General features: G+C 37.4%; 2 protein-coding genes across 7 annotated transcripts in view; one reads left to right on the top strand and one right to left on the bottom strand.

Annotated features, from left to right (window-relative positions):
• CCDC181 (coiled-coil domain containing 181) overlaps positions 1-9,943 on the top strand; it is a 28,329-nt gene extending 18,386 nt beyond the window's left edge. For 2 of the 4 annotated variants that reach the window (XM_007077011.3, XM_007077013.3), the window contains exons 4-6: positions 1,958-2,104; positions 7,363-7,517; positions 9,598-9,943. In XM_007077011.3, the coding sequence (XP_007077073.2) occupies positions 1,958-2,104; positions 7,363-7,517; positions 9,598-9,757 (462 nt within the window). In that variant the 3' untranslated portion in view covers positions 9,758-9,943. Of the gene's footprint in view, positions 1-1,957; positions 2,105-7,362; positions 7,518-8,027; positions 8,190-9,597 lie in introns of all 4 variants that reach the window. The other 2 variants (XR_006213839.1, XM_007077014.3) reach the window with 2 other exon arrangements.
• A 3,781-nt stretch (positions 9,944-13,724) lies between these two features.
• BLZF1 (basic leucine zipper nuclear factor 1) overlaps positions 13,725-15,658 on the bottom strand; it is a 29,762-nt gene continuing 27,828 nt past the window's right edge. For all 3 annotated transcript variants that reach the window (XM_007077010.3, XM_042976668.1, XM_042976669.1), the window contains exon 7: positions 13,725-15,053. In XM_007077010.3, the coding sequence (XP_007077072.1) occupies positions 14,868-15,053 (186 nt within the window). In that variant the 3' untranslated portion in view covers positions 13,725-14,867. The remainder of the gene's footprint in view (positions 15,054-15,658) is intronic.

Below are 15,658 nucleotides of genomic sequence, written 5' to 3'. Positions count from 1 at the left end.
GTTGACAGCAGAAAACTAATCTTGGCTACGCATAATTGGTGGCTAAGGCTATTGCTGAGAAAAAGTCTGTTACTGTAGCAGGTTGCGGGTACTGGTAGAATCCTTGTTATATTGGTAGTTTGGCCCAATTCAAAAGTTTACGATTATACCCAGTGAGGACTTGCATAAGGCCCACATCCTAATGGCCCCTGACTCCATTTTAAAATTCCTTGACATAAGGTGAATCCATTTTATTTCACCTTTCACATTACCCAAGGTCCTTCTTGTAAAAAGAAACTTAGAAATAAATGTAAATTTTAATCTGTGATAAATTCACCTTTTATATAAGCATTTTTTAGAGCTTAGAAAATAGTATATAGGTATTTCAAAATAGAAATCTTCAGTCTTTATTCACATATATGCAAATATGTTTATTAAATTTTTTTTTTTTAATGTTTGAGAGAAAGAGACACAGAATGCAGGGGGGGGGTGTGGGGAGGGGATGTTAGGGGCAGAGAGAGAGGGAGACACAGAATCTGAAGCAGGCTCCAGGCTCTGAGCTGTCAACACAGAGCCCAACGTGGGGCTTGAACTCATGAACCGTGAGATCATGACCTGAAGCCAAAGTCGAATGCTCAACTGACAGAGCCACCCTATGTACGTATTTTTAAAAGGCGAGTATCACCAGGATTCTGTCACAAAATTATACACACCTTTCCAGTATATCGGTATTTTAAAAGACATTCTTTGCTGTCTATTGGATAAGGTATTTTCTTTCCTCCTTACATTTTGTTCAATCAAAAGGAATTAGAAAGACTTGCTATATTGTTAAAATGTAAAGAAAGAACTCTGAATTCCACCATTTGAAGAAAATTAAAGCATACATTATATAATTCAGTTCATTTAAGTGATAAAATTTTAGTATTGGGAAAGACTTGAGAGCTCATTAATTTCACTCCATCTTGTAGAGGAGAATGCAGAGTTAAGTGGTTTGACCAAATCGACAGTACGATCGCAGCCTGCTTGCTACTCAGATCTCCTAACTTTTAGCTCAGTACAATTTTCGCTGTGATATGTTCCTGACATGCTCCGCTTTGCTCCTAGTGACTATTTTACAGCTCTACACAACTGGTTTAAGTACCCCTCCTCCAGTTTAAGAAACTTCCTTTTCTAACATTCATTGAATAATTCATATAAAAAATTCATTTTGTTCCTGTAGTTAACTGTCTAAATATCGTTCTGATAACAAAAAATGTTACTTTGTGAATATATATTAGTTGAAAAATATTTTTAAACAGTGCAATAAACAATTTCAAACACATATGAAGGTACGGTTAATCTCTGTGTCCCCATCACCCAGATTTGAAAGTCATTGAGATTTTGGCATATTTGCTTCATCTCCTTTGTTTCTTGGCTGATGTATGTTTAAAGCAAGTCCTAGGTAGAGCATTATTGCTCACTTGTACATTTTAATATATATTTCTAAATGACGATGTTAGCCTTCTCTTTCATGACCACAATGTCATTTATCACAATTAACAAATTTAACAATAATGTAAAAATGTTTCAAACATTTATGATGCTCCTGTAGACACCATATAGTGCTTCTAGAGTGTGGTGGCCTTTTTTTTTTTCTTTGGCAAAGCTACAATTTGAGGGGTTTAATTCCAAAAGTAAACCAGGAAATGAAGGAGAGATTCAAGGAATTTCTGAACAGCATGCATACATATATTGTACATCTATGTAATTGTAGAATTTATCTCTCCAATTTCATTTATCTGATAAACCTTAATTTTATTCCTAAGCAAATTAGAGTCCCTACTTTTTTTTTTTTTTTGAGAAGCCCAATTTTCCGATGGAAAGTTTTAGGAGCAGAGAATGCTAATTTCAGATCTCAAAATATATCTCCCTACTCTGATAACTCATATACAATTTTATTAGTTTTTCATGAATGTCTTTTGATAACTCTTTCCACCAGGAAGAACAACGAAAAATAGAAGAAGAAAAAGAAAAGAAAAAAGAGAATGACATGGTATTTAAAGCATGGTTGCAAAAGAAAAGAGAGCAGGTCATAGAAATGAGGAGAATTCAGCGAGCAAAGCAAATCGAAGACATGAATAGCAGAGTAAGTAAATCTTCTCTATGAAATGTAAGTTGGTACAGATATGAAAGCTGAATTACAGCAAGAAATGAGAATATCAGAATAAGAACCTATGGAAAAAGTAGGAAAAGTGGGCCAAGAGCAACCCTTGCAAAAGATGCAACATACAGATGACTTTACAATTAAATTCTAAGAAGCCTGTGAAAATCAAATGAGTCCTATTTTATTCAGACTTTTATAGCACAGGAAATGGAAAACTACCAATATTTTTTCAGGATATTATAACTTTGCTATTCAAATAGGACAAAGATAGCATACACATGCATACACACACGCACATGCACACACACACACACACACAAACTCTACAGAATGGGTCTACTTGAGAACAGACATAATGGCGTGCCTGGGTGGCTCAGTCGGTTAAGCACCGGATTCTTGATTTCAGCTCGGGTATGATCTCACGGTTCATGGGATGGAGCCCCGTGTTCTCTCTCTGCCTCTCTCTTTGCCCTTCCCATGCTTGTGCTGTCTCTCAAAATAAATAAATAAACATATAAAAAACAATAGGGACGCCTGGGTGGCTCAATCGGTTGAGCGTCCGACTTTGGCTCAGGTCATGATCCTACCGTTCGTGAGTTCGAGCCCTGTGTCGGGCCCTGTGCTGACAGCTCATAGCCTGGAACTTGCTTCAGATTCTGTGTCTCCCTCTCTCTCTCTGCCCCATCCCCACTCATGCTCTGTCTCTCTCTATCTTAAAAATAAATAAAACATTAAAAATAAAAAAAAATAATAGACATATAGACAGATGGAGAAAAGACGAATACCGTTTGATTTCACACATAATGTAGAATCTGAAAAACAAAACAAATGAGCGAACAAAAGGAGTCAGACCTACAAATACAGAGAACAAAATGGTGGTTGCCAGCGCCGGGGGATGGGCAAAATGGGTGAAGGGGAATGGGAAGTACAGGCTTCCTGTTACGGAATGAATAAGTCATGGCAAGAATAGGGTCGGCGTGAGGAATCCAGTACAGGATATTGTAATAGTGTTGTGTGGTAACGGATGGCAGCTACACTTGTGGTGAGCCTAGAGAGGGTGAGTCACTATGTTATCCACCCGAAAGTAATGTGACATTATCGTGTGTCAACTATACTCAAAAAAAATTTTTTTTAAAAGAATAGATACATCTAAATCTTACGTGAAAGCTAACGAATTAAAGACACCAAATTATGTAGTTTTTAAAAATTGGAAACATTACAGGAAACCAAAGACAAAGCAAAAAACCGTCCCTACCCCTACCAATTTTTCTAAAAAGCGTAGAAATAAAAAATTGAAAATTCAGTCCTGTGCCCTCCCCTGACTCATCTCCTAGTGCTACGCACTTTTAGAGTGTGTGCAAGTCTTCCAAGTCTCATTTATATTTACAGTCTCACAAATCAAAATTTTATGATACACTTTGCTTTTTTTTTCCATTTAACTCTTCAGAGACTATTTCTAGGTCATTACATTTAGATATTTCTTTTCAAGTAGCTGCATAGTGTTCTGCTCAGAGATAATTTATTAAATCCTCAATTGTGGGTATTCAGCTTGGCTCCGATATTGTTCTATTCACTACCAGTGCTGTAGTGAACATGTTCGTTCTGTAGGAGAGTTTCTGAAGAGTGGAATCTATGACTCACTGGGTGTCCAGAGTGAAATTTCTAGTTAAATGTGCAAAAATTAACCTCCCGAAAGGTTGTATCAATTGATAGTCCCTCCGACAGTGTGTGAGAGCGAATGTTTACCACATCCTGACTAACACTTTATGTGGTTTATCTTCTTAATTTTTCTTCATGAGTACATATGACCATGTGTATATTCTGTGAATTTTCTGTTTATGGTCTTGACTGAATTATTATAACTGAATGAAGGGGGCAAGAGCAGATGTGGGGAGAGCAACTGAAAAGCAGATGTAGTTGTAGGTGAGGGAGAAAGGATAGTGACTCGGGCTAGAATTGTAACAGGAGAGGGGGAGAGAGGGAGGGAGAGAAAGGGAGGGAGAGAGATACGAGTCATTTAAGATGTTCTGAAATACTGACTGGAGGAATTTTGTAATGAATTAGATACGTGTGTGAGGGAGAATGAGGTTTAAAGGGAACATACCAATTTTCTCTTCTGAGGAGCTCGGTGGACGATGGTGCCACTCACTGGAGCAGTAGAGAGTAACACGCTGGTGGAGGAAACGGCTATTTCAGTTTTTCACTTGTTGGGTTTGAGGTACCTACGAAACATCCGGGTGAAGCTGCTGAAACGTGACCGGAGAGATGTATCTTATGGTTAGCGTGGGGAATGAGAAGATTAGTGATTTCAAAGACTAATGGCCGCCCTCCACCCCCAGTTTGTGGGGATGTGGCTGTGGCTGTAGGACTGGGTGTCGAGGGCCCCGGAGAAAGGCCTAGAAGATGAGAAAATGAGAACTCTGTGAGGCTGGATGTTGAATGACCAGGGGTCGTGACATTAAGGGAGCCAGATGGTGTAAATGTCAGAGGAGTGTGGCTTTACTTAGAGGAGTAGAGGCATAGAGTTCTGAAGAGTATGAAGGGGTGTGTCCTAACTTCTGCACCTGACCTGTGAAGTACTTGAAGTTTGGCGGGAAATGCGGAGTCTATTTGGGAGAGGAAAACTGCGTCTTGGGGGAGAGTCCGGATTTGGGTAACACAGGAGGTTTAAGTCCAGGGCCCGCTCGGTATCTTGTGAGAATGGACATGTTTAGGAGTTTTTATATCTTCGAATGGGAATCACGAGGGAGAAACTAGGGAAGTTTTTGAGGGAAGCGGGGAATTCAGGCTGGGGAGGGGAGAGGCACAGCACGTTGCTGTAACGTTGAAAAGTGTTGCAGACAAGACGAGCGTGCGTTTCAGTGACCAAGAACAACACAGCCGTGAGTGCACTGCCTGCTGTTTCCCAGGGGATGGGGGACCCTCAGGCTTCGTGGCACTCAGCCCAACATAATATTTTTATAGGGTATTTATAAAAATAAATGTACGCTTCAGTGTTCTATTGTGTCCTACTTGGGGATAATAGAAACTTCGAACTGGGGGTGCCTGGGTGGCTCAGTCAGTTAAGCGTCCAAATTCAAAGTGACAAAATTCACAAAAGTTCTTGAGAATACGATTCATTTATGATACGGTTTCTCATTAAAGTTAATCTTTGAGACAGACTTCAAATCAAGAAAAAAAAATTCCGAAGGGAAATACATAACCATGATGCCTTTTAACATGAACATTCTTTGAAATAAATTACGTTCAGCCATGGTTCATGTTTTTAAAGAATACAATTCAGAGCTTCTTTTTAAAGAAAAATACTTATTTATTTATTTATTTATTTATTTATTTATTTGGAGAGAGAAAGAGAGGGAGGGTGAGCAAGCGTGAGTGGGGGAGGGGCAGAGAGAGGGAGAGAGAATCCCCAGAGTAGATTGTGTCCGTTATGCTTAGAAACCTCCAGTGGCTTCTCGTCTCAAAATAAAACCTGCCTGGTGTTCCTGCCGTCGCCTACCATAGCCTTCTTTCGCTTCGTCTCCTACTACCTCTTTCCGGCCACTTTGCCGTAGCTTCACTTTCACTTCTTTGCTGTTTATTGAGCATACCAAGCACAGTCTCTCCTCAGATCGTTCGCTCTTACTGTCACCACTGCTTGAAATACCCTTCCTCCAGACAGCCGATAACTTACCCCCTCTCTTCCTGTCTACATACCATCTTTCTCCTCACCTCCCCCATACTTCTCTCTCTCCTCACCATACTTCTCTTTTGAATCTGACCTATCAATCGATCGATCCTGTTTTCATCTTCCTCATCTAGAGTAACACTGCCCAGTACAACTTTCTGTGATGATGGAAATGCTGTTTGTGGCGTCCAGTAAAGTAGCCACTGGCCACAACATGGCTATTAAGCGCTTGAAATGTAGCTAATGTGAGTGAAGTACTGAATTTTAAATTTTATTTAAGTAGCTGCGTGTGACGAGGACCACCGTGTCGAGCAATCCCAGAATACGGAAGAGGGGCAACCTTGGTTTTTTCACCGATGCAGCCCCGTACCAGTGTGCCTGTATATACTCTATGTGGTAGACAGCTGTAAGTGCTGAATGAATAAATGAACAGAGATACCAGTAAATGCTGGTCACCTCTGAATCCTTGACTCTCTTGATCTCGAATTCCAGCATGAACCCTTTTTAGTCATCTCCAGCCCTTCCCAGGCTTCTAGGTGTTCAGCGATGATCCTTAGGTCCATGGGTCCTCTTCACAAACTTCAGCATTGCAAATCAAAGATCCTAGGTTACATAAATTATGTAAATTAAAATGGAACACACTTGGCAATGGGAGTGATAGATAAAGGAAAATGCAAGATGAAAGAAGTGTATGCTCTGTATCATAGAGCTCATGTTTGGGGAAAGTATTAAATGAATACATAAAGGAAAGGTCCTTTGCGTTTTAGCCAGGCATCCATAGGATGAGACGTGCTTTCCCCTCACGCCACATCTGTCCCTTTGCTTTCTTTATTCTCTCACAGAGGAGCTCTTTCAACTGTGAAAATTCCCTGAAGATAGGATCCATCGTGAAGTTTGAGGAACTGTATATACAATAAGCTACTCCCACTGGCTTTTACTTATGACAAAATCATCACGGCTGTTATCCTGATGAGAAAATTCTTATGGTTGCAAATCCTTATGGCCGCCCTCCATAAGAGTAGTTACAGTTTGGAGATGAGCGTGGTAGTTAGATGCTCTTAAAAGTTAAAAACAAAGACAGAATTTAAAAGAAAGGATGAATAACAGAAGTGTCAGATCATTAGTTTTCCAACTGCATTCCAGGGAGCGCCTTCAGGAATTGCTACAAAGACCTCAACTCCACTCATATTGCCTATCCCAATCTTTCTTCAACCCTGTTTTATTTTTTGTGCCAGTGTGAAAAATTACTTTACTTGTCAAAGGGCTCTCATCATTGAAAAGTTTGCAAATCACTGCATTTAAACCTTCTTCATTTATTGCTTACCTCAATAAGACTTTTGAAAGGCGCTGGATGGCAATGAATACAGTGTTGGGTTTTCTGACGGGGGGCAATCAGTGGTGCGAGTCAAAGGCGATATATTTTGTTTGGATGCTAGGAGTGCAGGTAGCGAGGTTGGCATTATTAAGAAAAATTGATGAGTGGAACACATATTCTTGTAGGGTCCTATAGTCAGGGCCTCAAAAAGCTGTTTTGGTGTATTGGAAATTAAATAAAGCTTGTTTTTGTAACCAGCAGGAAAACCGAGATCCACAACAAGCTTTTCGATTATGGCTTAAAAAAAAGCACGAAGAGCAGCTGAGAGAAAGAAAGACAGAAGAACTACGAAAGCAGGAGGAATGTTTATTCTTCCTTAAAGGGACCGAAGGCCGCGAAAGGGCCTTTAAACAGTAAGTCACAGGCAGGGCATGTTTCCCCTTTTCTCACAGTCATTGTAGAGAGTTATATCGTCAAGAAAGCTTGGAAAAAAAATACCACAAAATATTTTATTGCTTATATTACATATCTATTCAGTTTTAAGTCCACACTTCTGAAACCTGAGAAAACTCTTTAGCTCCATACTATGCATTGTATCTATATACCATTCTTTCTTTCTTCAAGGTATTTTCTATTTTTTATGTTTATTTATTTTTGGAGATGGGGGAGGGGCGGAGAGTGAGGGAGACAGAATCCCTCGTAGCTTCTGGGCTGTCAGCACAGAGCTCCATGTGGGTCCCAATCTCACGAATCGTGAGATCATGACCTGAGCTGATACCAAGAGTGCGACGCTTAACTGACTGAGCCACCCAGGCGCCCCTCTTCAAGATATTTTCAATACCAAAATTATTTTATATTTCACCCGTCTGATAACCTTTGATAGCCTGCCATTTATTTTATTTGTTATCTTGTTCACTTCTTAGAGAAACGGACCAAAGACTGTTTACAGCTTCTCTTATACACTCCTCAGAAAAACTGAATAAAGAGTTGCATTTCCCAAGAAATATTTTTATGTAAAGACAGGCTGAGGAGGAAGATCTGTACAAACCAAATGGAAAAAGAGATTTTGGACACATACTTTCAAGGCAAACCTGATCTTTTCAGTTACCTGGTGGATACTTTGTATTACCTGACTAATTGTGAGGAAACAGACCTGGTTTCAGAATTTTGCCAGCAGGCCTTGGGAGAGGGAATGAGTCCAGTTGTTTGAAATTCCTTTCTTTCCTGTCTTTTTTGCTGTCTCTGTCTTTGTTTCTGTGCTTCTTTCTTCCTTTCCTTTTTTTTTTTTTTAACATATAATTATCATAACGGAAGCAGTAAATGTGCATTGTGGAAATGGAGGCAGAAAAGTCACATTTTCATCACCCAGAGATCACTGTTAGTACCTTAGTGCATATCTTTTCTCTATACATACATTTATAATTTTAAAATATAAATTGAGATCATACTGGTTATACTGTTCTGTAATCTGCTTATTTTTATTGACGATCTCATCTAATACCCAGTCCAGAATCCTATTTTTTCCTAGTTGACCCCTAAATGACTACAGTTAATTTGCTCAAAGTAGTGTCTAATTCAGGACCACACAACCTTGGCTTAGATGCTTCAGTCTATTCAGTTCTGACACAGTTATTTCGTTGTTTAGGGTTATTTCTGAAAACAAGTGTGTATACACACGCATACCACATATATACTTTCATATGTGTGTATACAGTTATTTGGGGGTTATTTTACCTAAGCAAGTTTATAGATTCAAATTGGTTAGAATGTGGACTCTTCTTCACCATAGAGCACATTAATGTCTACCAAGAACGAGGTAACCTACCTACCTTTCTTTCTTTCTTTCTTTCTTTCTTTCTTTCTTTCTTTCTTTCTTTCTTTCTTTCTTTCTTTCTCTTTTCTTTCTCTTTCTTTTTCTTTCTTTCTGTCTTTTCCTTTCTTTCTTTCTTTCTTTTTTTTTTAACTTAAATTTTAGTTAACATTCGATGCAGTATTGGTTTCAGGAGTAGAATTCAGTGATTCATCACTTACATACAACACCCAGTGCTCATTGCAAGTGGTAAGGCAATATTTCTGTATGTTGGTATTCTTAACCTAACTGAGCCATGTTTTAGAATACAGCTAGTTGCAAAAAATAAGTTATTTGGAATCTATCAAATACTTGATTGCTTAGAAAATCATATTAAAAAAAAGAATAGGACCTTTATCACATGTGAAATATTATATTTATTACTAAAAACCCAGTTTTTTTAGCTGGCAGTTTCATTGTAAGAGAAACTTAATTTTAAGTATTTGATTGCAAATGTGACTGTGCTTCCTTGTGTGATCATAGGGGATAAGTCTGAAATTTTTCAGTTAGTACTTTAATAATTTTTGTTGTGACTACAGCATTTCAATGTAAAGAACTCAATTTCCTTTAATAGCCTGCAGTAGTAACTTTACAGCAAAAGAGAGGTGTATACTCACCAGTTCTGATCATATCTTTTTCTGCAGATGGCTACGAAGGAAACGGATCGAAAAACTAGCAGAGCAACAAGCTGTCAGAGAAAGAACTAGACAGCTCCGACTAGAAGCAAAGCATTCTAAACAATTGCAGAGCCACCTACATATGTCAGAAGCCAAAGCTTTTCATTTTACTGATCATTATAACTGAAAGTATCTTAAATACTTCATTTGGAAGCTGCTACCCTCAGAATTTTGTATATCATTTCTAATGGCCTGTGTGCTTTGGTCATACTCGAAATTATGGAAATGCTATTTATCTTTTGGTGATACTGACAGTGAATTTATCTTTTTTTTTTTTTTTTAACACTAAACAAAATAAATTTCTTCCCTCGCATTGCTGTATTGTGTTATACCGTAGTCCGTGCAACAAATTGAACAACGAATGAACGCTAGATTCCTTTACTTGTAATTTATTGGCATTTCTAGCTGGAAAGAAGAAAGGGACAAATTTCTATTCTTGGTCTCTCTTATTATTAAAAAAAGATGGCAATAGAACATTTCATAAAGCTGTAGTGACCTCTTAAACAAGCCTGGTTCAAGGCCTTAAACAAAATCCTGCCTATGACAACTTTGAGTTTGAATAGCTGTGGCAAAAGCTGAGGAATAGGGTGGGCTTACTTCCTCATGTTCTTTACAAAATGAAGATAGTAATTATGCATCCAATTTTGGTATGTTACAAAATTAGCTGGCTCTTATTTAGAGTTTATGGTGTACATGGTATTGTTGGAGATGCTTTACGTAAATCATTTGCTTTAATCCTTGTAACAACCCTACTGGTCTTGTTTTGCAGATGAGGAAACTAAAATATAGAGGGGAGCAGTTTGCTCACAGGCTGTGATCTGCATGATTGCAAAATCTTCTCTCTGAGGCATGTTATAAAGTTTACATACCTTGGTAGATGTGAAATATTTAAGACTAAGACTATACAGGAATCTGACACGTGGAGGAACAGTACTCAAAATGCGTAAGAGCATTTAAAGGGTGGAGGACAAAGGCACCCATACAAGTGTGATTGGAGACTGGAGAATCAGTGTAGGAGTTCTGTTAAAGCTTCAAAGGACACGGCTCTCGTCAACTGGGTATTCGTACTTTAATCACTCGACCCTAAATGAGAAAACACAGAATCATTGAATCCTGTCTCAACTTCTTACGGCACTTTCAGCATACACCAGATAATTTAAAATTCCGTTATAACTAGTTTGGGTTGCTTACAGTTATCGCTAATGATACAAAGCAACTTAACATTTGAATATTCCACAACAGTTTTACAAAAAAGGCTGTTGGAATTTTGATAGAGATCACAGTGAACCTATAGATTGTTTTGGGTAGTACTGTCATTTTAATAAAATTACCTTCCAACCCATAATAGCACAGATGTCTTTTCATTCAGTGCAGCAACATTGCTGCAGTTTTCACCGTACAAGTCTTTCACCTTCTTGGTTGAATTTATTTACAGATATTTTATTCTTTTGGATTCCACTGCAAATGGAATTGTCTTCTTAATTTGCTTTTGAGTTGTATATTCAAAAACAAACAAATGAATTTTTGCATTGATACACTGTGAAATGTTGCTGAATTTATCAGCACTAGAGTTTTTGTAGATTTCTTGGAATTTTCTACATATGGGATAACATCACCTGTGAATAGAGATAGTTTTACTTCTTCCTTTCCAAATTGGATTCCTTTTCTCTTTCATGACTGATTACTTTGGCTAAGACTTCCAGTATAGTGTAGAATAGTGGTGATAAAAGTGGGCATCCTTGTCTTGTTCTTGATCTTAAAAGGAAAGGTTTTAGTCATTCACTATTGAGGATGATGTTAGCTGTGGGGTTTTCCATAAATGCTTATAAAGTTGAAGTTCGTACCACTCTATTCTACTTATTCCTATTCTTTGGTCCCTATTTTTCTGAGTGCTTTTATCATAAAAGGGTGTTGGATTTTATCAAAAGTTCTTTCTGCATCAAGTGAAATCATCATGTAGTTTTTCCCTTTTGTCCTCTTATATGATGTGTGTATATCCTATACATATGATATACACATTGTGTGTGTGTATGATATACTACATTGGTTGATTTTCTCATGTTGAACTACCCTTGCATTCCTGAGATAAATACCACTTGGTCATGGTATATAATCCCTTTACTGTGCTGTTGTAGTTTGCTGGGAATTTGTTGAGGAACTTTTTCATCTATATTCATAAGAATATATGGCGTTGGAAAGTTTTTTTTGTTTGTTTGTTTTTTTTTTTTACCGATTTAATCTGTTATAGGCCTGTTCACATTTTCTATTTCTTCTTGTGTCAGTTTTGGTAATTTGTGTGTTTCTAGGGATTTGTCCACTTTCATCTAGTTTATTTGTTGAAGTACTATTACTCCTTTTTGTTTGTTTTACTTATTTGAGGTTGGTAATAATTCCCCCACTTTCATTTCTGATTTTAGTTATTTGCATCTTCTTTTTTTCTTAGTCTGGCTGTAGGTTTGTCAATTTTGTGGGTCTTTTCAAAGAACCAATTTTCTATTTCCTTGATACTGTTTTTATGTTCTCTATTTTATCTCTGCTCTAGTTTTGATTTCCTTCGTTCTGCTAGCTTTGGACTTAAGTTTGCTCTTTTTTTTCTAGGTCCTTAGGTGTGATGTTAGGTTGTCGATTTGAGATCATTTTCTCTCTTTTTCTTTTGCTTAGCTCAATTAATTATCTTTATTATTGTTACTATTCTTGACATTCTTCAACCAACCATTGCAGAAGTGTGCTATTGGCTTGTGGTTATGAGTATATGCACAATTTTTTGTGTGTGTGATAAAATATATATAACAAAGCTTACCACTCTGGCCATTTTTAAAATGTATAATTCAGGGGCATTAAGTATATTCATATTGTACAACCATCATGACTTGCCATCTTCAGGATTTTTCATCATCCCAGCAAACTCTGTAATAATTAAAAACTCCCTGTTCTGCCTTCCCTTGACTCCCCATAACCACTATTCTGCTTTCTGTCACTATGAATTTATTTCATGTACCTACACTCTTTGTCCTTTTATTTCACTTAGTGTAACATATTAAAGGTTCATTTATGCTGTAGCATATACCAGATTTTCAGTCCTTTTTAAGGCTAATATTCCACTGCACATATACACCACATTTTGCTTATCAATGGATAATCAAATGGATAAGGATGCATGCATCCATCAAAGGACACCTATGTTACTTTCACCTTCCTTTTGGCGACACGAATAATGCTGCTGTGAACACTGGTATACAACTATTTGGGTCCTTGCTTTCAATTCTTTTGGGTGTTTACCTACAAGTGAATTGCTGGATCATATGGTAATTCTTTGATTTTTTTTTAAATTTTATTTTAGAAAGAGAACGTGAGCTGGAGAGGGGCAGAGGGAGAGAGAGAATCCCAAGCAGAGCTTGGGATTCTTGACGCAGGGCTCCATTCCACGACCTGAATCGAAATCAAGAGTCTGATGCTCAACCGACTGAGCCACTTAGGTGCCCGTGTTTAATTTTTTGAGGAACTACCATACTGTCTTCAACAGTGGTTGCACCATTTTACATTCTCACCAGTAACGTATAAGGGTTCTAATTTCTCCACATCCATGTCAATGCTTATTTTCCTTCTTTGATAAGTGGCCATTGTAATGGGCATGAAGTGATACTGATTAATGATGTTGAGAATCTTTTGATATGTTATTGGCATTTTGTACATCTTTGTTTAGGAAATGTCTCTTCATGTCCTTTGCCCATTTTTTAATTAGGTTTGTTTTTTGGTTGCTGAGTTGTAGACCTTTATTCTGACTAGACCCTTATTAGCTATATGATTTGCAAATATTTTCTTTGGTTCTGTAGGTTGCCTTTTCATTTTGTGGATACTGTCCTTTGATTAAAAAGTTTTTAATTTTGATGAAGTTAACTATTTTTTTCTCTTCTTGCCTGTGCTTTTGGTGTCATATCCAAGAAATCATTGCCAAATCCAATGTCATGAAGCTTTTCCTCTATGTTTTCCTCAAGTTTTATGCTAAGTAAACCTAAAGGAAAGGCTGAAGAATCAACTATAAATAGTATAAGTTAGAGGAAGACTTGACAAGCACATTAAATCAATATACAAAATAAAGAATGTAGAGAAATTTATTGCCATTTCAAAGTATAACTCTGATGAGTCAGACAAAAAAACCCATTAAGTTGACATTAAAATATGTTATTTGACCAGATTTGTCTTCAGGAGATTTCTCTTTTGATAGACAGTTCTGCACCTACTATGGTGTAATCTGGTGGAAACATATTGTGGATATTTTTAAAGACCTATAAAAAGGGTGTTTTATGATGGTGCATCATAAACAATTATTAATTGATGGATTTCATTTTTCATTTTGTTCAATGTTCCAGAAAGATTCCACTTTCTCTACCACATTTTATATCAAATTGGATATTCCTACTGTGTTGCATTTGTCAAAATGAGCTCAGTGGAATCTGTTTTCTTTATATATGTCAAGTTGCACCCATTCAAACTATGGCATTCCCCACACAAAACCAACATAATATGTTTTGCTGAAACACTTGCTAATATGCTGGTAAAATACTTTTAATTTTTCTAACATGTAGCATTTGGTTTTAAAATATTAGTCCCTTCACCCATAGTATTTCCATGAGCCTCCTTTGTAGCCCCAACAAAATCACCAAAAAGGGAATGGACACTCCCTCCACCCATCCCCCTGGCTATCATTCCTTGAGAGTAGGGGCCAGAAAACTTTCTGTAAAGGACCTGATAGGAAATATTTTAAGCTCTGCAGGCCATACAAGCCCTGTTGCATCTATTCGATTGTACTGCCGTGGTGTAAAAAAACAAAACAAAAAACCAGAAACTAACCGGAGACAACAGTAAATGAGTGGTGTGGCCGCATATGACCCACCTTGCATTAAGAGTACCAAAAGTTAAGTCTGCTCATATTAAATACACAGCAAGATATAACTTAGGGCTTAAAATAAAGGTGGAATCGTTTTCTTTCAGAGTCCTTTAGGAAAAGCATCATACAGTGCCTGCAAAGTTATCATCTCCTTTAAATATAGCTACACAGTTTCCTTCTTTTCTTACCCTGAGATACTTATTAAGAAAGGGTAATCTGTGGTCCAGTACATAAAACATCTTTGGGGATATAGATTACTTAAATAGAAAGTGATATTACTTCTACCATTGTAAGAACTCCAGCCCCCAGAGAAGCAAGTGCCTGTGGTGTGCCTCCGACACACTGAATGTTAAAGGACGATAAGTTCTCCCTGGCAGTGGTTGCAGCAATTGAAAGTTATGTTTTCATATCTAGTATAGGGATGAAATCGTCCAATATTTTTCTTTGTAGCAAGCAAGGTGGTTGGTGAAGACTCAGAAAATGGGTTATCAGGTGAGCCTTCTGTACAGGTAACTGGATCTAAAATGCGTAGAACCTAGGGAAAACAAGAGGTAATGTCAGATGAGTGCATTAGGGACTGTAAAAGCCCTTGGCTTTATTGATTAATATAAGTACTTATAAAACCCCATTTCATTCACATGTAACTACCAGAAAAAATAACATCTGAATGATGAATTTGATGGGTTAGAGAACTTCTCCCTTTTCAAAAAGCTCTAAATTATGAACGGTGTCTAGTTATGACATTACCTAGGTTGCCTAGTTTTCAAAAATGATGAAATGAATGTTCTTTTATGGATATTGGTGAAAAAGCATGAAAACACAGAAGAAAATATGATGGTTATATCAATTTAAGTGGCATCAGTTTTTACCCTTAACCAAAAAGCACCCACCACCTTCCTTCTATGATCTTTCATTAACTGCCTGGAATCAGGATTCTGCATTCTTCTACTGAAATTGTATTTCAAAGTTTATAATGAGTTACTTGTAAAATCAATGGCTTTTCATGCCTCTGTTTCTAGTTTATATGCAACATTTTATGCTAACAATCATGTTCTTGTTCATGTTCTTGTTCATGTTCTTGGATGTCATAGAACCGTGCTCTCTGAATTCTTCTGCTCTGACACGTCCTGTTCTACGACC

This window comes from Panthera tigris, chromosome F3, assembly GCF_018350195.1.
Source record: "Panthera tigris isolate Pti1 chromosome F3, P.tigris_Pti1_mat1.1, whole genome shotgun sequence".
NCBI lineage: Eukaryota > Metazoa > Chordata > Mammalia > Carnivora > Felidae > Panthera > Panthera tigris.
Note: the sequence above shows the minus strand (reverse complement) of the source record. Positions and strands in the feature narration are given on the sequence as shown.